Source organism: Aplysia californica, unplaced genomic scaffold (genome assembly GCF_000002075.1).
Source record: "Aplysia californica isolate F4 #8 unplaced genomic scaffold, AplCal3.0 scaffold00072, whole genome shotgun sequence".
Lineage (NCBI taxonomy): Eukaryota > Metazoa > Mollusca > Gastropoda > Aplysiida > Aplysiidae > Aplysia > Aplysia californica.
This window is the reverse complement of record NW_004797342.1, coordinates 1,151,874-1,176,201: the sequence shown is the minus strand read 5'-3', so window position 1 is coordinate 1,176,201 and position 24,328 is coordinate 1,151,874. Positions and strand designations below refer to the sequence as shown.

General features: G+C 37.3%; 1 protein-coding gene across 1 annotated transcript; it reads right to left on the bottom strand.

Moving 5' to 3' along the window:
* Positions 1 to 8,103: 8,103 nt before the first annotated feature.
* On the bottom strand, positions 8,104 to 23,704 carry LOC101850071 (enhancer of mRNA-decapping protein 3). The gene is made up of 9 exons (XM_005093928.3): positions 23,399 to 23,704; positions 21,737 to 21,930; positions 20,067 to 20,461; positions 18,223 to 18,594; positions 16,931 to 17,084; positions 16,542 to 16,656; positions 15,611 to 15,713; positions 13,411 to 13,582; positions 8,104 to 12,976 (listed from the first exon to the last, which is right to left on the bottom strand). The coding sequence occupies exons 2-9, from the start codon at positions 21,907 to 21,909 to the stop codon at positions 12,811 to 12,813; spliced, it is 1,650 nt and encodes a 549-aa protein (XP_005093985.1). The 5' UTR covers positions 21,910 to 21,930; positions 23,399 to 23,704; the 3' UTR covers positions 8,104 to 12,810.
* Between the last annotated feature and the right edge of the window lie 624 nt (positions 23,705 to 24,328).

The window sequence follows — 24,328 nt, the reverse complement described above, 5'->3', positions numbered from 1 at the left end:
TGCGTGACATTCGGTGAATGAACATTACAAGCAGTCTTGACCTAGAGCAAACAAAAGCACTTGCTTTTACAGTCAACCGAAACCTCAAGCCAGGTCAAAACAGACTGAATCCAGTTGAGCCCAAATTTCCATCAGCATGACAAAAATGTTGCAAAACAGACAAGAGCACACTCTGCTTCAAAACAGATGGAAGAACTATAAGTTTGTGTGTGAGAGACGGGTGAAAATGGTGAACTTGTGGTTACGAAACTCCACTTGCAACACAATAAGGTCATATAAGTGCCTTAGATTAGAGGTATTACAAGACAGTAACAAACACAAAAAAGAAGGAGAGATAAGGATGATAGATGTTTGATATGAAAGAAGAAGTAAACCACACCACAGCATCCGCCAATCACCCACAATCCTACTGGTATAGTTGACCAATATAGGGATGACAATGATCTAGGCAGCCAAAATGACAGCAGCAAGGCAACAGCGGTAGAGGTTGTAATGATGTTGATGGTAAACAATTCAATAATCATAGGAAAACAAAGACAACAGCAACAAACAAGCACTTTGAATGAATGATTGAATGAATGTGGCGATTGTATGAAAGCATTGGTAAAACAGAACTGACTCAAATCTTGAAAACATAATTTCACTTTACTGCCGATAAAAGTTTTACGCCACTAGCAACACAAATAGACCATGAAAGTGCCAGAAAAACATTCCATCTTTAAACAAAAACAACTATAATTAAAGAAAATATCAGCAAAAACTGCCCCGCTCTCCACATGGATATCAAGGTAAAATGAGAAGACAAATATTGATGATAGAAGCAGCAACATCAAGTTTTTATATAATATATGGTAAATATATTTAACAGTTGAACACTCTACAGCATAAAACGTTACAAAGAAAGTGAGAGGGCAGAGAACTTGGCTTAATGGTAACATTAAGAAAAGAAGAAAGAAGGCAATGATGAAACAAACCAAAAAAAAACAACTTGAGTCTGAGCATAGATGTTCTCAGGAAGACTCACACAAATTTACACCCTTGAATCCCGGGTGAAAACCACAGGGCATGTTGACAGTACACAGCTGGCAAATACATAAAAATATGAAAATGACCATTCCATGTAAAACAGAACACTCAAAATAAAAAAGAGGATGATATGCTTTCCAGACAAAGAATAACACTCGGTCTAGAGCAACTACAGAAAAAAACAGAAGGGAGAATGATTTCTCTTCAGCGAGCATTTGTCAACCCACAGCAGAGCAAATTTCCACAGATATGGTCACTTTTCCAACAAATCATTCAACTTTCAAGCAGGTGTATGCTGTTTTTAAATGGCTAGAGACTCAATCCCTTATTTACACTTGAAAAAGTAAAATCTTAAACTTACTATAGATCCTATCGCATTCCTTTATCTTTAGAATAAAAATACATTACACATGCAAAACGGATGAGAATTACTAAGAAAAATTAACAAAATGAATGTTTTCTCCCCACAGAAACAGGAGATTTCAATTCAACCAAATGACCCTGGACTATCTTTTCAGTCATTGTCCTTTCTCCGTTACTCTTTAGTGCAAATGGAACTTCACGGACTGTTTTCTTACCTCTCCTTTCCATACACAACTTTATTTTGATTAAAAATACCCCTCACCATTTGGCAGGGTTTAGAACTGTGATACTCTGAACCTCTTCAGCGAATTGCCGACTCAACAATGAGCTGTCTTCACCCTGGCAATATCACTACTGTATACTGAAACAGCTACAGGTCAAAATTCACCATAAAAAGGCTTAAAATTTGTTGTCCTCATGACATGTTTTCAGGAAAACTGGAAGGACATTTCGCAAGCAGAAGATAATCTCCAAAAGTAGGAAATCCACAGAAATGAGGGTAATTGGAAAACTGAGAAGCAGTCCTTTTTCAACACAAACTGTGTATACACGTCCTTTAATCTGACAACTACTTTCACAATGATTAATATCAGAGGGTTCATGTCATGTATAACATTAATAACAAGGCACATCAAATGCTTACACAAACTGAGAGGGTTTTACCTAAAAACAATTATATGTCAAAATTTATGTCAATTTATGAGCAAAAAATAAACATGCTCTCTCTCTCTCTCTTTTACACATGCACACCCATATTACACTTTACAGTTGTAAGACCAGTGACCAACGAAATAAAGAAAAAATGTCAATGCTCTGCAAAAATAATGCGCACTATTCTTATTAAAAGAGACAGAACAGTAATCAATCATATATTGCAACATCGTCATACATGTACGAAGTATTTTTGTGAAAGGTGCATTTGCTATATCACAGAGATGATTCTGACAACAAGCAGTGGGAGGATGGAGAAGGCTGTCACTTGTACTTCAACTGAAATTCCCTTTGCCATAAAAACACATGTCTGAAATACAAGAAAACAGCATCTCCATGTCTCTAGATATGATATGAAAAAAAATCTTTGGTAATGGGGGCAAAATGACATAAGCCATAATCCCGTCAAGTGACAAAAACAATTTCTCTCCACTAGAGGCCACCGTCCTCCGAGTCAGTGGAAGAAATTTACGCACACTTTGTCATACTTGTTCTTTATATGATAATGGCCGCCTGCAAGACCTCAACCCAAGAGAATTTCCTTGGAATATATATATTATAAATATATGCACTGATTTCACCCACATCACATTGGCTACGTGACAGGTGTTCTGATTTGGTTCATAATTCACACACAGTATTGAAAGCGAAAATATTTCTTCACACATAAATACAATCATCAAAGATAGCAAATCGAACAGACTTTAGTCTTGTAAAACGAGAGTTCAATACTTTCTCTCTCTGTCACACACTAACTCTCAATTCATACACTCCTTATCTGCTACCACTGACGTTTCTTTAAAAGTAAGCGCATTATGTTTCAAAGAGGACTATATACCAATCTATAAGACATGGGTGCCATCAGGACTTTGCATAAAAATTAAATGGGCAGAAAATAGAAAAGTTTGGAGACTGTTACGCATGCAGCGGAATATGAATTGTTGTACCAAGAAGTGAATGCCTGGAATATATAAAGATTCCTGAACTCCTTAAATCTTTTTTTTTTTTTTTTAAACCCAAAAAACCTAAGCACTCTTGTTCAGGAGTCCTCTCATGATCTTTCAAAAATTGGGTCCGCACAGAATCCATTTTCGTGAAAACAAAAGATATCATATTTTTATCTCAGCTTCCATGGTGACTGAACATTTTGTGCTGTTTTTTTTTTATACAGCAAACCTTACATCAAAAGAAATTTTCAGGTCTGAACCTAGCATTCACGGTATCCTGGATTTCTGTGACAGATAGGTCTAACATGACAAGTATTTTCATATTGGACTAATCATGTCTGCCCTATACTAATCCAAAGTCGCTGGATGCAAGGCTTACAGTGTAGGAAGGAAAAATGCATATATTTCAAAGACAGCAAGCAGCACAAACTGTTTGTTTTGTCAATCTTCGTTACTACCACATATGATTATGAATGGGATAAACTCAGATTTTATCTTTGGGGCACAGAAAAAGTGGAGTTTATATAAATAAAAGCAAAAGCTTCACTTTCAATTACCTCACAATTTTCTAAAAATTGTTTGCATTAAAAACAAAACAACAGATGACAGGAACAGCAACTACTTTACAAGTGAAACATTTCAAATTATGTACTTACCATCTTTTGTACAGGGCTGTTACATAACTTGTGACTTTCAACTCATAGAGACAGAAAGAGGCATAAAAGGGAAAACTAAAACCAACATGAACAAATGAAAGCATTCTGAGAAGAAAAAAAAAGCAACCACAAAATTCAACACTTTTTGCAATTTGCTCCAGAATTATACAATCCATACATTTATATCTATTACTATACCCCAGTCATGGCCAGAATAACGTGCTTTGCAGGAAACATGACCTTATGCTTCACAGAGCGACAACGGTTCAAAGCACTGAAATTGCTTAGACAGCTTGGTGGAGTCCTTGTTCTATTACAGATGGGCACTAATGATTAAAGTCCTGCGAGAAAATTTCACAGTTCAAAATCTTTTACAACAGTTGAACCACTGCACAACTATCCTCTCTACTATCAACCCCATGTCCCCCAAATCTTTCCTGCCAACATCAATTTTTGACAGTATAAGAAAAATACCACTCGCAAAAAATAGACCTTCCTTCCCAACTTTCTAGTCGTTAAATTTGTATTTGGTATCATTCTTTTTACCACCATAAAAAAAGGCATCCAAAAAATGAAAATTGTTATTATTTAAGTTTGAAATTTTTACCGTAAAATTTGTAACCATCTAATCTGATCGATGACTAAAACCAAGTCATGGTGTGAACTGTTGCGAATGCAACCAACTTGTGTTTCGAGTGCTCATATGACCTTTAGCATTTGCGAGCACTGTAAAACTCTTACTGAACTAAAAAAAAAAAACAACCTATGCAGAGCATTTGTTGGTATTACGACTACTATCTGACACCTCAAAAGGTGCCCAAAAGTCATAATTGACTTTGCCCTTTAAAAGATAGAAATGCAAGAAAGTCATACCTCAAAGCAGAACCCATGTCAGCAGCAGTGGCAACTTTTAAACTATACTCTTTTAGCAACTTCAACTCAGTTGGATTTTGAGGAATCAAAATTATCCAAAACAGTATATTGTAGCAAGCAACAAGAGAAGTGTGACAGCATTCAACTAATCAAAGGTATTTACATGTACAAGAGCATGGCATTTTTCCAGGCCTGCCGAACAATCAGTTTTGGCAAATGGCAAAAAAAAAGTGAAGTGAAGACCAATTTTCTGTTAAGAAAAAAAAAATGCAATAAGTACAACAAAAAAACACAACATTTTGGCCATCAATGAGTATTATTACTCTTTGTACAGTATTTACAACAGGATAAAAGAAATACAGACAAAATCTGATGATATGGTTCTGCTCACTCCACATTCTTATATCAGCAACAAGAAATCGGTATTGGCGTGTGAATTGTATAAAACAAACATGTTTACAGCTGCTGTGACTCCATGTGTTCTTCCTCAAAAGTGAAATAATTCGTACACATCCATTTCCACACTTTGCTTTCTAAAACAGTTCAAAGATATCAGTCGACATTAATAGTAATAACAACATTAACAATGACAATGATGAAAATAATATATTCAAAAGAAGAAGACAGAAAAAAACCCAGAGAATAACAATAATAATGTTTATATTACAACAAGAACACAGAGGTATAATTTTAAGCTAAACTGTGGAACAGTTCAAATCAAAACTTCATGGGGAATGTGGGCAATGAACAACTAGTAGAAAGTAATGCTGACACTTACAATATATAAAATCAGTTGAGTGAAACGAAGGTATCAAAGATTATTTGTTTTTTTCCCCCACATAATGAGAAGTGCATCTACACAATAAAGATCATTTAGTGCAAAGAAAGAGTAAGAAAGACAGACGGGGGGAAGAAAGGAAGCAGGACATACCAGTGGTACCCTCTAGCTACATGCAAGGTATGAGAGAGCTAAAAAAAAAAAGAAAAAGAGGAAAGATCAACAAATATAAGGTAAAGACAAAACAGAAATGGACTAAGACAGAGAAGGATGCTTCACTTTAAAGGTCTATAACTTTTTGAAAGGTCACACAACACATTATCAGTAAATTCAGTAAAAGCATTTTGGATATCTTGATTTCGGAACATGGCACAACATTTTGGTCAACAAATATGATTTCCACTTCACATTTCACTTGCCACTCTTTGCCTGTTGTTATCATTTCTGTCTATGCAAATAAAATCTTATCACGACAGACGGCACACTACACCATCAAACTCTGTTAAATCTTGGGAGTCTGATCGCACACCAAAACTACATTACAGTTTTATAAATGCTACAATCATCTGTTTATACGCACACGCACACCGCAAATATGTACACTCGGGCACACACACACTCACACACACACAACACACAGACACACACACACACAAAACATACAAACATACACACAACAACAAAATGACAGGGGCATGCTGGAGTGCATATCATTACTAAAAACAGCGGGGGAAAAAATCTGTTGACAAACTACATAACTCGTAGTATAAGATATACTATAATATAGGGCACAGTGAGACTGGTAACAAGCACAATGCAAATCCATAGAAACTAGTCCACTTCAAAGAAAAGCTATAATTTTCAGCACTACAAAAATAATTATTGATCAGTTGAATTATTCAGAATCTTTGTGATAAAATGAAAGCAGTTATAATATTCAAAGCCTGAGCTGACATGTTCTTAAGTGGTGATAGTTATTTTTCTCCAGAAACAAACTAGAAGAATCAAAATTAAACAGGAAAAAAAGTAGAAGAAAAAGACCATAAAGTGCCCACTGATCACCTGCACGAGAAACCGAAACTACTCCTCCCGAGCTAAGCATAGCAGGTAAAATACACTGAGAGTGAATAAGTAGGAACAGAGAGGAAACCCAGTCAAAACCATGGGCATGGCTTTAAAAAGATACATAACAAAGAGCAGAAAGAGGGACAGAATTAATGTTGATTAGTATGATGGAATATGTACATCGAAGAATATCCAGCATTCACCTAGTAAAAACCTCATACCAGATGCTGAATAGCTGCCTGCTTAGTTTCACATAATATACAATGTGTTTCCAATATCAAGAAAGTATAAGTCAGTATAATAAAAATGGCTGAATAGAGATTAAAAAATAGCCCTCATTTACCTCTCCTTTTCTAGATTTGAGCTATGCCAGAACGTTGAGAAAATTGTTATACAGCATAGGACAGCTGATTTCACGGATCCTTCCTACTCTTTCTTAGAATATAATTTCAATATATATCAGCCAATGTCCAATCCCACATATCATAAATCTTTTTCTTTTTTTTCCTCAACATTCTTGTGCACATTTTTCGTCATACCTTTTCAGTAAGAGGAAAAAGAAAAAACACGAGAATGGCAGTAATACAAGTGTTCTTTTGGCCAACTGGTAAATTTTTAAAAATAAAAAAAATAAAACCTGATTCGTGCTATAAGCATTCCAAGATGACATAAATATGCAAGATGGGTATCTTAATAATCAAATACAAAGATGTTCCAGGATTTCAAACCCAGGGAACATTCATTAGTCACTGACAACTATTCATCACAGTCTTAACATATATGACAAAGGAAGCACCATCAGTTACAATTCAAAAACCTTCCTCTTGCCTCTATCTTCCTCTTTTTCTCTCACTTTTAAGGCGACATAATAATACAATGACATAAAAACTTGCACACTTTCTCTTTTATGCATACAAACACACAAATATTATATGTACACATCAGCAGGTAGACACAGACAGCAGCAACTAATCACCTTAGCTCATGGTTGTAACTTAATGTGTATGTACATCACGAAGTAGGTTATGAATCCTCACGTTTGTTCAAGTTGTCAAAAACCTGAAAGAATCCTGGGACTAAAAAGCTGTCAAATTTACACAGAACAGACACAGACTCTCAGTCAGAGCACTCTTCTTACCGCATCAGAAGCTAAATGACTTGTGAAAATAGAAGCTGAACAGAACTTCCAATATGACTGAAGCCTCTACATGCACACAAGAAATTGCCCTGTCCATAAGACTTGGTTGTCGAGAGGTAAATACACATGTAGATCTACACATCTTAACGGGAGGAGCGACCCTTGAGGACAATTTTCTATGTTTGTTGCCCAAGATCAAATCTAAGTACTCATATAAGTTAGGCATAGTAAAATCTTTTGATGTGCAATTTTATTTTGGTATAGCTACAGCAGTTGCTATGGAAACGGCCACCGTCTTGGAAAAAAACCAAACAAAAAAAACCCCCATGAATTTTAAATCCCTAACGCTTTCTTATTTACTGACCAAATTTGACCAAATATCATGAGAGTATACCTGAACCAGACCCTATCAGCGTAACAGTGAGTTTTTTCAATAAGTGCAAAAGAAAAAAAAAAATGAGAATTTTCCCAAAGTGCAAAAAAAACAAAACTTTTCTATATTTCGGTTGCATAATCGCTTGCCAATGGAAAAGTGTTATTTTTTTCGCTAACATCTCTCTGTTGCATTGATGGCAGCCCTGCCATCTATGTTTCCTGAAAGTGTCATGTCAAAAGGATGAAAACTAAGGAAGGAGTAGGGGAAAAAACTGCACAAAAAAAGGCATTTTGGGGAAAAACGACAATTATTGTGAAAATTCCCTATATTAACCTACCCTCATGTTTTCAAAGGCAATTCACGAGGAGAATAAAGACTTTCTCAATTGTTTCCTTGCTATCGAGAACGAGGAAAAAGAAGAAGAAAGTTTCCTTGCTAGTTTTAGACAAAGAACAGGTTGACCTTCAATAATCAGCCAACACCTCAATGTGAATAGCCTGACCCAAAATCTGCAAAATCAAGGGTCGTTCCTCCCCTTAAGAAAAAAATCAATGCCTTTAGGCTGTCTTCAGCTGAGACTTGTGGATGACATAGAACACAAAAAACTTTGAAGCATATTTTCAACACTAGCTCCCAGTGCACCACTATTACCCACGCAATAAAATTTGCTTGTGCCCAATTCCTTACAGTACATATTCAGCTTAAGAAGACCCTTAAGTACTCTGTGTAGTTTTATATGGGACAAAATCTGGAACTAATCGCAGGGTAAAAAAAATGTGACTGATAAAACAATCAATCCGAAAACATTTATTTTTACTTTTTTGATCTCAGCAATATCTCGAAGAAAAAAATCAACACCGTGAACATTTGGTATATCTATTCAAACTATAAACCTTAAATAATTATTCAGTACTCATGCCGATTAATGGAATAATTTTTTCACAAGAAACGTTGCCGACAAAGGATAAACTATTATGGTCACATGAATGATGACATTAACCAAACTTCAGAATCAAAGTAGCCAGTATAGGCTTGTACATAAGAAATACATATAACATGATACTCACAGTACCATTGTGACCTCAAGAAAACCTTTTGTTATATCTACTCATTTCATGGCAAAAGTCGGCACAAAGATTCATAGCGGAGTTGGGGGGTGTCGGTGAATTCTTTTTAAAACACATCATCCACATAATATAAAAAAGCAGTTACTGCTCTAACACTGGACACTGAATCTGATAAATTCCTCCACATATTACCAAAGCCACCAGAAACCCTGAGGTTCTACAAGGGACATATGTCCAGTGTTATAATGCACATAACAATCTTCTGTTCAGCTCTTCAAAACATTTTCTTCAAAAATCATGAACACCACAGGCAATCAAAATAATTGCATTATTAATTCTTTCATATAAAAATCATCATACTCCATCAGGAATGAAGGTCAACTGTGATCATTAAGAATGTTCTAAAAGCAACTTTCTGACTTCAGTGAACCCATTAAGAAAATACACATCCAGGTAAATCAGATTTCTCGGGCAACAGATGGTACCTATCCTTCACAAGTATCCGTCATTATGATCCAAACCAAGGCGCCACGGCAAAGTAATTTTCATCAACCCAAGCAAGTAAACATCTGAGTGCCATTGCCTTTAATCTCCTGGGTAGCGAATGCTTGCCTCTGCATGTGGTGGTGTACATCTAGCAGAGCTGTCAAAATGCAAGAGCTCAGTTGCACCATTCCAATAGGATACGGGGAGGGGGGGGGGCGCATGGCATTAATGTCCCAACTGAAGTAGCTTCAAACCTGCAAATAGCATTTGAAAAAGTACAGAGCACACAGGCTACAAGTTTTTCTTTTAACTTGTTATAAAACCCAGTACAAGAAGAATACTTAAGCTGAATTTTCAAACATTTTTCAACTTATCATTTTAAAATATCCTCCAGACACTCCAGATGGAAACATGCAGAGTAAAAGCAACCCACTCTGCAGCAAAAACGTTTAGCATCAAGTTTCAAGTCAAGAGAATAAGTGGGGTTTTCTTTCAACAGAAGCAGCTCAATCGATTCCTGAGATCATGCCAGGTTACTGGAGTTGCAGATGATTGACGGTCTCTCTACTTTTTAAGCAAACACAGCCATCTGAAAAAGTACATTATTTTCAGTGGAAAGAACAACAAACCAAATCTTCATTAAGACCCAGGCTGAGCAGTACCAAAGTCAAATAAAAGTGAATTACCAAGTTTCTCCAAGACGAACATTGCAAAGGATGAAATATTTCACACTTAGCATCTGCTTGATGAGCAAATAGTACAATAAAGAAAAGTTTGCAATTTTAAATCGATATGACAGCAGCATTTAATTAAAATGAGTAATGCTCACACCTCATCGGCCAGAAGAATTCTACAGACCACAAAATCTTGGGGTCACATTCCCATAAGCAAATTTTTAAACTGAATTTTTAGTGTTTGCCCACCCCCTCCATCGACACAATTTAGACTGTTTAGAAGGTCAGCTTCGACCCTGCTGGTCAGGGCCAACTCCGGATGAGAAGGAAACAAAGTCTCAGCAGAAAGACCAAGTTACTCTATAAAAATTCTCCTCAGGCGGGAATCGAACTCGAATCTTTTACATGCCATGGTGAAGTGCCTAACTGCTACACCATAAATACCAGTACACTACCATAAATGGAAGGTTTAAAAAATTCAACAAGAATAAGCAATAGGTCTCAAATATTCTACAAATTTACGAAGATCTACATGAGCCTTACTATTCTTAGCGGTTGGCCTACTACATTTTTTGTTCATATAAATGGCTATTAACAAATGAACGGTAGTAAACATGGAGAAGAGGGGTAAAATTTGTGAGTTAATCTATTTTACATACTGACCAAAAACATGTGCATGGTCTTATCTTTATAAAGAAGTTTGAGCCCTGTCATTTTCTCCCCCTTAACAAAAACCTTTACATTTGAAACATTTGAATATAAAATCCCATTTACATTTAACAACCATCAAGAGTAAAACGAATCAAATCATTATATATGCAAATAGCAAATGTGTCACAAGTGATGAACATTACAGAAAAGAATGCTTATATTAAACCCAGACAAATCCAATACAAACTCACTGATCTCGACACACATTTACAAATGATATTTACATTTAATGTTTCCATACGAATTTACTTCTTTGTCCATATTTGTAAACCAGATCTATCAAATCACATGAAACACGCCAGTCAAAATGTTAGTGAAATTTAGAAGGAAATTATTTGCCTATTTGCGTCACTGTGTCTCCTCAAACTAGCATTTTTAAACACTCTATGCAAGGATCCCTTCAAATCGTAACAATGCCATTTAAATATTCAAATCCACCCACAGCATCAAAATAATTTTTTAAAATCCCTTTTAGCATAATCATCACTCGTTACAAAATAATCTACCACCAACCCAATCCCCTTAAATACACATCAACCACATTCAAGGCACTCTGCATCAGATCACAGAACAACACACAGTTGAATTCTTTTTCCAAGAATTCACAGAGTGAACAACAATTTGCCAAGGGTTAGAAATAATACAATGATAACAGGAGGAACCTTTTGATTCTTGGCCAGAAAACTTTAAAAAAGAGATCTACTGGCAAAAAGCTCAGATCTGCACAGGTGCACTCTACACACAGACAACACACATACCCGTGTTGCCCAAACCCAGCACTTCTGACTTGAAGCCGCAGTGTTCTCCTCACAGAAAGTACACTCTATGAACATCAAAGCAGCCGATGAGTGGTTAAGCTCCAAGCACCATTTGCAGCCCTTCGCTTTGTCTAAAGAAAATTCCTCCAGCTGGTCCCACTGCTTTGGAGCGGGTGTACTAGAGTTATGGCCCCTGAGAATTCCATGCAAACACTGTGTGTCCCTGTTAGTTCTTTTCGTAAAGCTCACACAGCATCAACAAAATGGATCCACATCCAGTGACGAGCCTTGAGCATAAAGATGAAACAACATTGTGGTCGAACAACAGGAACAGCATTGGCATCAAGGGAACCACAAAACATTGCTAGCTAAAGCTCGTCTTTTCAGCGCAGTACCAAAATACGTCATTCAGCCGATTCTGTTTTGTGCACATCAGATTCAAAGGCCATGTAATAACTACGTCAGTAGTGAACAGGCCATGGAAACAGGGCCCCGTTAAAGACAGCGGACTAAACATCAGGCAATGAGTGACGTTCGCTGACTAAAAGAGGGTATCCGATTCCTGAAAACTTCAACCAATGCTAACGAAGAAGATCAGCGGCAGTATGGTTTAGCAATACTTACCCTGTCCTCTTCTCAGATATTAAAACTGTGTTAACTTCTCCATTCAAAAAGGAGCCAAGGGCATCATGCGCAATTAAAGTCACGAGTCATATCAGCTTCAAAGAAATTTTAGTCACAGAGCTGTTTCAAGGTCACCTTTTCTTCACGAGCACCAGAACATATCTCACATCCCAGTAGTTTCACAGTAACAAAAATCATCCAATGAAACCATAAATATACAATTCAGCACCTTCCTAGAGTGCATCGTATTCATACGTTGACATCTAGTTGATGTAGTTCTGCAGCTGGTGAATATATGCAAGTCCCATCCATGTTTGAAGCCACAAGAGTCAACTCACCCTAACCAAATCATCACAGGTCATGGTGAAGCGCGTCATCAACCAAGCAGCGAAGGGAACGTAGCTTCCTGCAGCGCCTTCTACGAGACAGTAGTCACTTGCACTAAAACCAGGACAAGCACTACAATACTGGAATCAGCAGACAACAGAAAATTTTTTTACAATCATAGACAGATCCTTTCGATATATATACAAGGCAAATTGCAGCCTCATCCCTCACTAAGCCTGTAAATGCAAAGGAATGACAAATTTGGATCCGAAGGGAGATTTATACTTGATCCCCACATGACTGTAGATGGTGGCAGGAATGCTGAGGTCACACAGGTACAGGTTACCGCACGACGGCGAGACGTGGCACAGTGGCAAGACCTTGCACAAGCTCCACCTGAAACAAGGAACATTGCAGTTTAAGTCAAATCCATATGTGCTATTAGTCTTGTACGTTTCTAAGTGAATACTCACATTACTCATAATCCACCCTCAGTTCATTGAAATTTACTGTCTTAGTGTGGTTGCAGAGCCATAAAAACTCCCAGACCAAGGTTCAATAACATCCTGGAAGAAACAAAACTCATCTAACTGCAGTTCTAGAAGACACCAGTAGAAAAAAATGACAAGCCCGTTTTCTCTTTCATAAAATGTTCATGAAATGCAATGGATAATATCAGCATGGAACCCAATTTTAGAGCAGCTTTAAGATAAAATTTATCTACGATGACTTACCCAAAATTTGACAGGTCACCGAAAATATTTCTAATCATATTCAAAACCTTGCTGATACTTTATTTCTTCTTTCAAAGACCAAAGAAGTATTCTTACTTTGCTGAAATTCCAGGCCCTTGAGATGGTGGATCCAGAGCCAGAATCTGAGCACGGATATCGCTGTTGCTGATCCAGCTGACAACCTCCTGATACCATGACTGGATGCTCAATGCTGGCTGGACTGGGTCATCCAAAGCATTCACAATAAGGTCAATAGTGCCTGGTAATCCTGGACAAAGCCATCAAACATAAAGAATTATTATTTGCTTATTTCTACAAGACAATTGAAAAACAAGAGGAAATTGTATTTATTTCCCCAGTAGGTGACATCTTTAACTTGAACATAACAGAAAATTGAGATAAAAACCAAAAAAAAGCTTCATTCCACACCTGAAGACATGGAGATTGCCTTCAATACCATTTACTAAACACGAAGTTAAATATGTGCATGCCTGGAAAAAGGTACCACAACACGCATTTTGCTTGAACTGAGTTACACAATAATAAAGGTAAAAAATTGTTGTTGTTTTTTTAAATTGAGTTCCATTAGAAAATTATTCTTTAGCCATTTATCTACCAACATTTACAAGGATTTATCTTTATTCATGTAAAAGCTGTATTTTTGGGCAGCAGAAAATTGCGCAGGTTTCTAAATTGTTAAAAAGTTCAAAGGAGTTTTCCCAAACCTGTTGGAAAATTGTGCAGGGATCTTTGTATCGAATATTTCCTAGGTTGCACAGGTATTTGACATGGTACCGACTTCAAATTCTTCAAGTATAAGCTTAAGTAGTAGACCTCTTCTGTTAGCCAAATCAAAACTGTCATAATTTCATCACCGTTGTGATACCAGCAGTACAAGCTTTTCTTGTGAACCTCCACCGTGTGCTTCTCTTGCCAGTCAGTAGTGAAAACCTCTGTGTTGGAGCCCTTTTCGTCCTTTCTCTGTCACGATTCCATTTAAAGTTTCTTTTTGAGCTTGACTCATTTGCATCGGGCATACACATATATTTATACAAGGCTGCTAATATAACATGTACTCAATTTCTGGTTCTTGAAATCTTCTGAGACAAAATCACCGAATCAGTGAACTCTCAGTCAGCTAAACATAGTCGAGGTCGGGACTCCAATTCGACCACAGCTACCTCATAATCGACACCACACTCAAAAACCTGCACAATTTACCGTACATAGTAAGGGATTGGGTAATCCGTTACATAACAGGATAAAACCTGCGCAATTTTCCGTCCCCCATATTTTTTAAGACGTTTGTCGACACAAGTCATCTGGTGTAATAACGAAATAATTGTGTGAGAACGTTTGCTGTTTGCTGTCTGAGCCTACATTGTAGAGAGTTTCTAAGACATTCATAAAAACAAACCCCATCCCTCTGCATGGCCAAAACTTTCTCCTCGAGCTGGAAATGGCTCACGAATTTACCAAAACAGCAGTGCAGGATCACAGATTTTGAGCATTCATACCCGTTACTTTTAATGAGTATAGCAAAACAGCAAAGCCATTCTTCAAAATTTCTAGCAACGTTGTTGACAACAATTTCTACAGGTCAGTCACAAAAATCAACCTCTTCACACCATAAATCAAAATTTAGATCAGCAAGAGTCATTTCTCATGGTGTGTAGTGCTCTCAAATACATTGACACAGTAATTAAAGGACGGGAGGCTTAGCACTCACATACCGGTACACATACTCTAAAACACTTTGTGAGCAAAGAAAAGTCAGTGCAAGATTTCTAGCTCTATTTGACCATGAATTTGCTTTTCACCAGGCACACACACAGTTTATAAACAAGTTTTTATCTTTGGCAATATCCATAAAGACAAAATGAACGACTGAGACAACTTTCACCTTACACTGCCTCGACTGAGAGACAAAGAAGAAACTGAAAACTTTCCTACAGTTCAGTCCTCAATTTTGGAAAGTAATCATTTACCCTCGACATTGTTTTTGCTTTATCATCAGCTGGATGCAACATTCAATCATGGTAAAACAACAACCAACCCACCCCCACCCCCCCAAAAGTGGTCCAGATATTAGTGTAATATTCAGGCAGTGGAATTTTTAGTCCTTGTGTTTAAGGTATAGGATTTGATTCTTTAAAATCACACACCGTCAACTTCACTTATTCGACCAGAAAGACAAAGTCACATGTTTCATACTTGTGAGTTAACAATGTCAGGGGTAAATGTTTTCCCTCCCCCCCCAAAAAATGTGTGACTGAACACAGCCACCAACCTTTACCTTTGGTGGTGTCTACTAAGGGGCAGCGGCTGAGTTTGTATAAATTAAGTTCATCAGTCAGGGACTGGGGAACATGACTTGAACTGGGGAGCATTACTGTGACCTAAAAGAAGAAAAACAAAATTGAAATTCAATAACTTATTTGTCAAGTATGTTTTGTTTGATTTTGTACGACTTGGAACACTCATTAGACATGAGATCATTTCGAAAATTGATTAATCAGTAAGAGGTTTGTGTAAAGATGAAGGGCAAAGGAAGGAAAGGGAACCAGAAAGGAAACAAAGTAAATAGTCCATGTGCATGTTTGAGCACAGTCATTCATAAACATTCTACCATTAGACGCACTGAATCTAATCAGTCTGTCAGTTTATTACCCCTCATCTACAGAAGCCCTCACCAATTCAGCCAAAAGACCATGAATTACAGTAGATCTAGATGGATTATTCAGCCTTGTTGGCACTTTGAAAAGTGGTAAAATATTCAACAGTTGGAATTAATTTATAAAAATAATAAAAGTTTGAAAAAGAAGAAAAGACTATAATGTATACATTATCACATGTATCATTTGAACTTTCTCCCAAAGTATGCAATTTATATTATTTCATATTGAATTAAGGTGCCAGAAAGCGCAAAGATTATACAACTTGCAAAGACTGAGCAACAGTCTGTCACTTGAGAGGAGCTGTAAAGCCAACCAGTCACCTAATGAGTGTACGATTCCACCAGTGACAACAGAAGCAATGTATTAGAAGTCAGTAGAGAAAGAATTACGTCTAAATTAAACAATTAGATGCACTAAAAATGAATCATGGGTTTCTTGAAAACCAAAAACCAGAGCAGTCTGCACTATAGATATTCAGATGAAACTTGAAACATTCAGAATCATAATGACAATGATGCACTACAGATAGTATGCAAAACGAGTACATACCTGTACCCCATGAGAGGCAAGTATCCGTGCACAGCACACACCCAGGGTACCTTGGTCGTGGGGTCCACACAACACCACCACAACTGGCATCTGGTGGTCATTCTTTGGATGAATTCTGAAGACAGTAAGATCCACAATTCATAACATTAATTTATTGACTAACTCATTTTCAATTATTTAGTCATTAACACAAGGAAATAACATTAATGCCACTCTTTCAACACATAAACTATGGCCAATACTTGTGCTGACCACTCCTTCATTCTCAATAGCCTCAGACTGCAAAAAGGTGACTCAAGAATAATGAATGAACAGAACAGAAGCGAGTGAACTGACTAGCCCATGTGTACAAATACAAAATCCTCAAGTTATTCCATCCCAAAACATACCTGTGGCTGCCCCCTATGAGGTGTATGACCATCTCAGTGGCTGCTCGGCCAAATGCTTCAATTTGCCGTGAGCGAGTAAGGCCATGATGTGCAGCTGTATCACACACTTGTTCTCGCAGCTCAAAGCTGATAGACGGGACGACCAGACCATTGTCTGTAAATAAGAATGAAAACATGAAAAATCCTGTCTCTTAGCTTGATAGCTGCGATCCTTTTTATGAGTCTGATCGTGTACAAATAACATATACCAAAAGTTCATTAAAAAATTCAAAGCTCTTAGAATGATCATAACAAAGCCATGGTAAAGAAACTATACACAAGGATAAAAATGTGGCCACAGTGGCAAACTAGTAAGAGGCTCAAGAACGTATTCCTAGCTGCAAAAATGCTCAAAAACCTTTGCTTTTCAAATATGTCACATCCTGAATTTTACAATTTAAGGCAACCAAATTATTAAGTTTCATCATATTTTTCAAGCCCCTTTCGATGACCTTGATTCATAATGTTGTGGCATTTGACAATGTTCACCATCAGAATGAGACAAGATTCCACCAGTAACATCAGGTTAAAAAGTAAACCCCCCCCCAAAAAGATCATAACCAACCCATCATTTACCATAAAAATACTTGCATGCATACTAAACTGTGCAAGGAGAAAAAATAATTTTACTATGCATTTTAATTGAACTGACTCTTACTTTATCTTTTCTCACAACTGAAATGTTGGGGCTCAACAAGTTCCCAAAAAACACTACTGGCACAGTTCGATTTTCGTAGGAACAAGAAGGCATTTTCAGTACCAAAAAAAGAAAAAAAAAATCCACTTAAAAAAACCCCCAGGTAGATGTAGCACGTAGATAGGATATTTAATAAAAGTAAAAGGGTCAGTGGACTACATACTAGTGACTGTGGACCAAGGCTCACCCTGAAGAGCAATATCAGCAACATCCCTTTCACCGTTAGTTAACAGTCATTGGTGAGTGAGTACGTACAAGACAAAACAACCCAGGCTATGATGACCTTGTAAAATTGTTTGCCGTAGTAGTTTGACAAATGTATCATGTAGTGTGAATAACTTGTGAATTATTTCATATTGAAGGATTACATGGTTTGTGACTCATTCCTCTTTATGGAAATAAATGAAAGTGGCATTTTCATTTTCATAAGGAATTAATTAGAAAAACCACCAACAGTCAGTTTAGGGAAGAGTAAAATAATCTGTTCCAAACACTAAACCATTAAGTAAAAAAAAAAACCCAAAAGATTTTAATAATGTACAAAGCGAAACATTACCTGTGTAATACAACTGTGACTCAGCTCCAGGAACCTGTATCTGCTGAATTGTAGCAGGACCGGCATTTGTGCTCTCCCCAGGCTGCAGAATGTTCTCATCATGTCGGTATTTTTGTTCCCTGGGATCCGATTCTAGACTCAAATCGGGAAAGTCATTTTCAATTTCCTGGAAGACAGCCTTTTTATTGAACAAGGCAAGATTGGATTCAAAGTCAAAGTCCTGCAAGAATGACTCTGCAGGTGCACTAAAGCAATCACTATTCCAGGAATTGGCACCCTTTTTTCCACCTCTCTCCATCTTTTTGCTGGCACTGTGTTTTCTGTACTGACTGTCCTGGCCTTGGTGACCACGCTGCTTTGCTCCATGAACTCCTGTGCAAAAATAATATTGATTGTCAAGCTGATTTCCCCAAAAAAACAACTTGACATTAGATTCCAAAACCTTAATAATTGGGGTAGTCTTACCCCTTTAACTCATTTCGAAGTCAAGAAAGCAAGAGGTTGTCCCTGTTATTATGAAATAGGAATTTAAATTTCATTATCGGTACCCCATATACTACAAGGCCTAACACTGGAAGATTCAAACAAGTTTTCAATTAAATAAAAAAGATTGTGAAAAACATGAGATACCAACATAGAATGCTCCCCACTTTTTTTTAAAAAACAATATTAAATTCATAACTGACCTCTTTTGTGCACTTTCATTGTTGCGTGATCTTTGAAACATTGCAAGATGTCGCAAGTGCAAAAGTACAGCAAGGCGAACCATCACTTCGATACTTATCTCCGATATGCTGCTAATTGCAGACACAGCATCACACTATCCTATCTTTCTTTATTTTCCTAATGTAGTTGCTTCAAAAGTCCCAAATTTCATGATATTTTTGCACAACAGGTAGAAGTAAGATCTTGGTAGTACTGCTCTCTTCTCAGACAAGACCATAAGGTCTACAGCAAGACCTTCATACGGCAGTGTTATTGGATGACAGTATTTTCAAAGACTTTCTAAACATATTACACTACTTCAATGCATTTGGACACAAGCACATTAGAAAACATTTTTAATACTTTTCCAGAGGAACTCTGAACCAGCTTTGATATCCAATGCATTCAATAGGCAACCTGGCAAAGATTAGCATTAACTTTGACGATTAGCACCATACATTTCTCAACAGCTTTCCAGTTTTTTCCTAAAGAAATCCTAGGAAACCTATAAAATCATTGTACTTTAGATTTGTTCTTACGAAGTTGTTGTCATGATAGTCAGAATCGCACATTATGTGTGTGATGAGAAAAAAAACTGTGGGTGTGTGTTTCTGTGCCAACTTAGTGTGTGATTAAGGACTGCAAAGGTAATTGTAATAATGTGCAAGACTCGGACACAAATGCATCATGCAATTCAGTTAGAGATTATATGGGAGACACTTTTTTTCTTTCCATTTTTATTGATTCAGCCCCTAACCCTCTCTTTTTATTACTTTTTTAAAATTTCATTACAGAAAACCTTAAATAAAAGGAAATTTGAAATATTTACATCCCTGTTTAGTAAAGGTCTCTCCAATTGATGAATGGCTTCATTTTCATTATTATTCACAAATCCTGTTTCGGGAGTTCATAACTTTTATTCAGCATTGACAATACTAAAAAACAAAGGACACATATTTTCCAACACAAAAAGGACTCCCATTCTCAGACCCTAAAAAATGTATTAAATCATACATTTCTAAAGTACCAGTTGTCAGATAAAAATAAAACTATTTGCTGAAACAAGGGGGACATATTGTGGAGGATGTCTCCACACTAGGGTTGTACAATAGCTCTAACTATACCAGAGTACCACTCACCCTGTCCATTACCCTGTCCGACTCCCTGGTCGTTAGAATCATAGCCGTCCCTGTTGGCACTTTTACTTATTCGTGGGCGAGGCCCCACAGAGTTGTTTCCCTTCAACAGGTGAGCTGACGGGCTATCGGGTGGTGACAATTTTCTTCTGCACCCATGAGAACTTTTCCCCTGCCCCTTCTCAGTATTCGAGTTCGAATTGGCAGAGGATGACGGTGTAAAGCCTGCAGAACGAGCTTTAGAAGCTGCTTTGATGATTTTCACTGGAGATGAACACCTGGGTTTTGTCACCTCATCAATCTCTTTAGTCATTTTGGAAGGGGTTGTCTTTCTCTCAATGATTTCTTTTGCCACAGTAGAGGAATGGATGATCTGGATATCCAGAATTGTTGTGGAGCTGAGAAACAACACAAGAAATACACATAAAAAGTTAATTTTATTGCATTCCTTTCAATAATAATAAAAACAATAATATTATAATAATAACACTTTGTCCATCATAAACTGACGATGACTGCTAAAATCCAAAGAAGAAAAGAAATTACAGGAAGCTGGCACAGTAAAGAAAGAAAAGAAACAGAAAAAAATTGCCAGCAAACTGTAATTATCACAAACACAGCAACTCACCAATCAGCGACTTTCTCTTTCCTAAAGTAGAGCACTAGTCAGCCTAAACATAAGTTTGTTGGTTAAACCTTTTTATTGCTTCACTTGTGACCTTTTAATACTAATACTCTTTTCTACAAGAATTTTCCACAAACAGAGCACATAAAGTCTGTTGGGTGATGTCAATGTCAGGACGTGACTGCCTTGGTTTTCTTGCTTCTTTGGCTGCCTCTGTTTACAAACTGTTGATCTAAAAAATCTTGCTGCCACATGTCACGGCTTTACGACACAATGACCAGTCAAGACAGAGGGTATCCCACTATATATACATGAAGAGTTTCATTTAAAAAATGTGTTATATGCACATTTAGTCCGTTTAAGAGAAACACCCGAAAACATCCCAGGTAAAACTACTACCGTACCACAAACTTTCTTTGCTGGTTTATGTAAGTAGTCTTTGGTGGCCACTATGAGCATAGCAAACTATAGAAATTCCAGACCATAAACAGTACTGATAATAGGGATTAGATTTTTTTTTTCCACAAAACGCTTCAAGCACCGTGTTGGGTTTTCCCCCCACGACAATATACGCTTGATAAAGATCCAAAAAGGTTCTGGTAGCTTCCTGCTAATAGTTAGAAACAAAAAGTAGATCAAAATGGTGTTTACACGACAATATGATGAGAATGGTTTTGGCTCATTAATAAGTCACCAAATATCTCATGCCAGAGGTCAGGGGTTTAAGCCTTGTTCATGCAGTCCCGTAATACAAGTTTTATATTTGTCTTAAAAGTGGCTTAGCTCCTTTTAATTCAGTGATGGAGTAAAAGAGAGATAATGTGCACCAGTGGGCCTTGCCATAAAGAAAGTTTATCTTGTTACAAAGGCTGCTTTAATACTTCCATTTTAATCAAAAGATAAAACAAGGTCTCTAATCTCAATTTATAAAAAGCACACACACACACGCAAAAAGAAAAAGAGCATCAATATCTAATTCAACAACTCTCATCATAGCAGAATGGTTAACCCTACTGGCTGTAAGCCTTTTAAAGGTATCAGAATTTACCTTAAGTTTACTTCTGACTGGTCACACCTTAGCCCATTATGAAAAGCATGAGTAATGGTGAGAGTGTTCATGTCTGCATCAACCCTCTGGACATGCCCTTGGTATGTTCCAAGTTTTCCACAGTCAATGGACACCATTGACCCAATGAATCCAGTCGCTGATTCTGAAGGCATGTTTATCCTTTATTTCGTGACCTGAAAATAAAAACTTACAGATACTTTTAGTTGTCCAAAGAACAAAATAAAAATTATTATAATCTCAGAATGCAACCAAAACATCTCATTTCTTTTCAAACTATGACCTTGCAATGTTGTTACACTTGAAAACCAATTCAACAAGTCAAGAGCTTGAACTCATAATCCCCATTCACAAAGACTTTTTGATTGTTATTGAGGAAATCAAATTTGAGAATTAATATAGCCAATGAATATTTAAAAAACCATACTCTCTCAGACCAGCAAGAATACTGTCAAGTAAAATCATTGCTGCATTCAATATGTATACACCTTGAGCAAGTACACACTAAATATTGAGATAAACTTCCTCAAAACATTTTCCCCCCAAGTATATTATATGACCTTTTTCCAAGCCAACCCAATTTTATTAAATGGCTACCTTTTATAATTTTCTAAGGTACAAAGGAACGCAAAAAAAATCTTGTCAAAACCTACTGATACAAAGCATTACAACGTCGGCCTTGTGATAAAACCGACTAACCCCAGCGGGACAAATTTTACATAAGAAGAGAAAAACTGTTTTATTTTAAAACAAAGGAGCCTAACGACAGATAAATGCTTCAAACACCTATAAAAACACTTTACCAAAAAACTGTAGACCTTTTTTCCTTAAAAAATCGCTTTTATGAAACTGTGTGGGTTGGACGACTATGTCGCATAAAATTTTTCGGACAAAACCGACCAACCCTCAACTTTGAGGTTGACGTATTTGATCTGTTGTTTCAATTGTCACATCTTTTGTGGCACATGTATCAGCATCATCATCAGGAGCAGGAGGAGGAGGAGGGGGAGGAGGAGGAGGAGGAGGAGGGGGAAGTGGAAGAGGATCAGGAGAAAGAGGAAAAGGAGGAGGAGGAGGAGGAGAAAGAAGAAGAAAGAGGATGCAGAGGAGGAAGGTTGTATCGCTTCCATACTACCGGCTGCTGTCATTTCAGTGCTAGGGAGTCATTTCGGGCAAAAACAGCAGTCACAAAGTTGAAAATTTACCAGAAGTAGAAGAAGCAGAACACAGCAAAGTAGAAGAATAAGACGTTTGGAGGGTAAGGGAAAGCAGCTACAACAACAACAACAACAGCAACAACAACAACAACAGTAGTGGCAGCAGCAGCAAGCCTTTATTAGTTAAAATTTATGACAATGGCTTGACATCCAGACCGAAGGGCTAGAACCCAAATGGCCGCTGGATCGGAAAAGTAAAGTATGACAATGGCTTGAACTACTTTATTGAGTTTTCTCAACAATAGAAGAGCAAGTCTTCTTGAATAGCCAAAAGACTCGCCTGCACTATTCTCACCCCGGGTGAGAATAGAGGTTGCCCCAGAAGATATATAAATCTAGCCTAATCTAGATTCTAGATCAAAGATCTAGAAATACCAAAATCCAATGCTTCACACGAATTCACATCAGACATTTCAGTTTCACTCACTCTCTCCACAAGCCTCCTGTTCAGTAGGCTATTCAGCAGTCAGTTCCTGTCTGCTCAGTAAACTGCCAGCCCCGAGTGATTCCTGCTCGTGAACACGATCTCTGACTGATGTGAATGAAATCAATATTTCTGAGATATTATGTCTTTGAAATATAAAAGACAAAGATGGTAGTAACACAAGGCAGTATTAGTGTAATTTAAATAGCAACAAGATCTAGAATCTGGTAACAGTTCACTTCTTGATCCTACATTGCACAAACAAAACATTCCCGATTTCAACCGGAAGTTGATTTCAGCAACGCGAGTTCGCCTCGGGTTAGCCAAGCTGGGCCTACAAGTCACTTGTCCTGGGAAGTGGGTGGGAGGTGGGAGTCGCTTGGAAAAATCTGGATCTGTTTGTGCACACGATTGAACAAATCCGGATATAACCGGATCTGTTTAACCCTATTTACGTCTGTTACACCTAAAGGCCTATACGCTATCAATGTGGGTGTGGATCGCCAGTGAAAAAGGATACGAAAGGAGAACAAGAATCTGTTCATGCTTTGCTATTTCCAACGTCATTTACAATCATTTACTCGTTCCCAAATTTAGAATTATCTCAAGTATAAAATTCGTTTAGTTAAATTGATTCGTCGATCACCACTGTACCGGCGGGTAGGGTGGGATGGGGCGGCAGACGGCTCGATTCAAAGAGTCAAGCTTCCAGCGATGACATAAAAGTCATTCACAGCATATTGTATCACCGCACCCTCCCCGCCTTGCATTGGGCTAAGCAGTAGATTAGGAAAGCCACTGTGATTGAAACTAATGATAGGTTGTGGGGTGGGGGGGGGGGGTTATCTTTGTTGATATAACAACAAATAACGACTGATAACAACAAACACAAAAATTTTAATAATAGATCTAACTGATGACACAAAAATACTT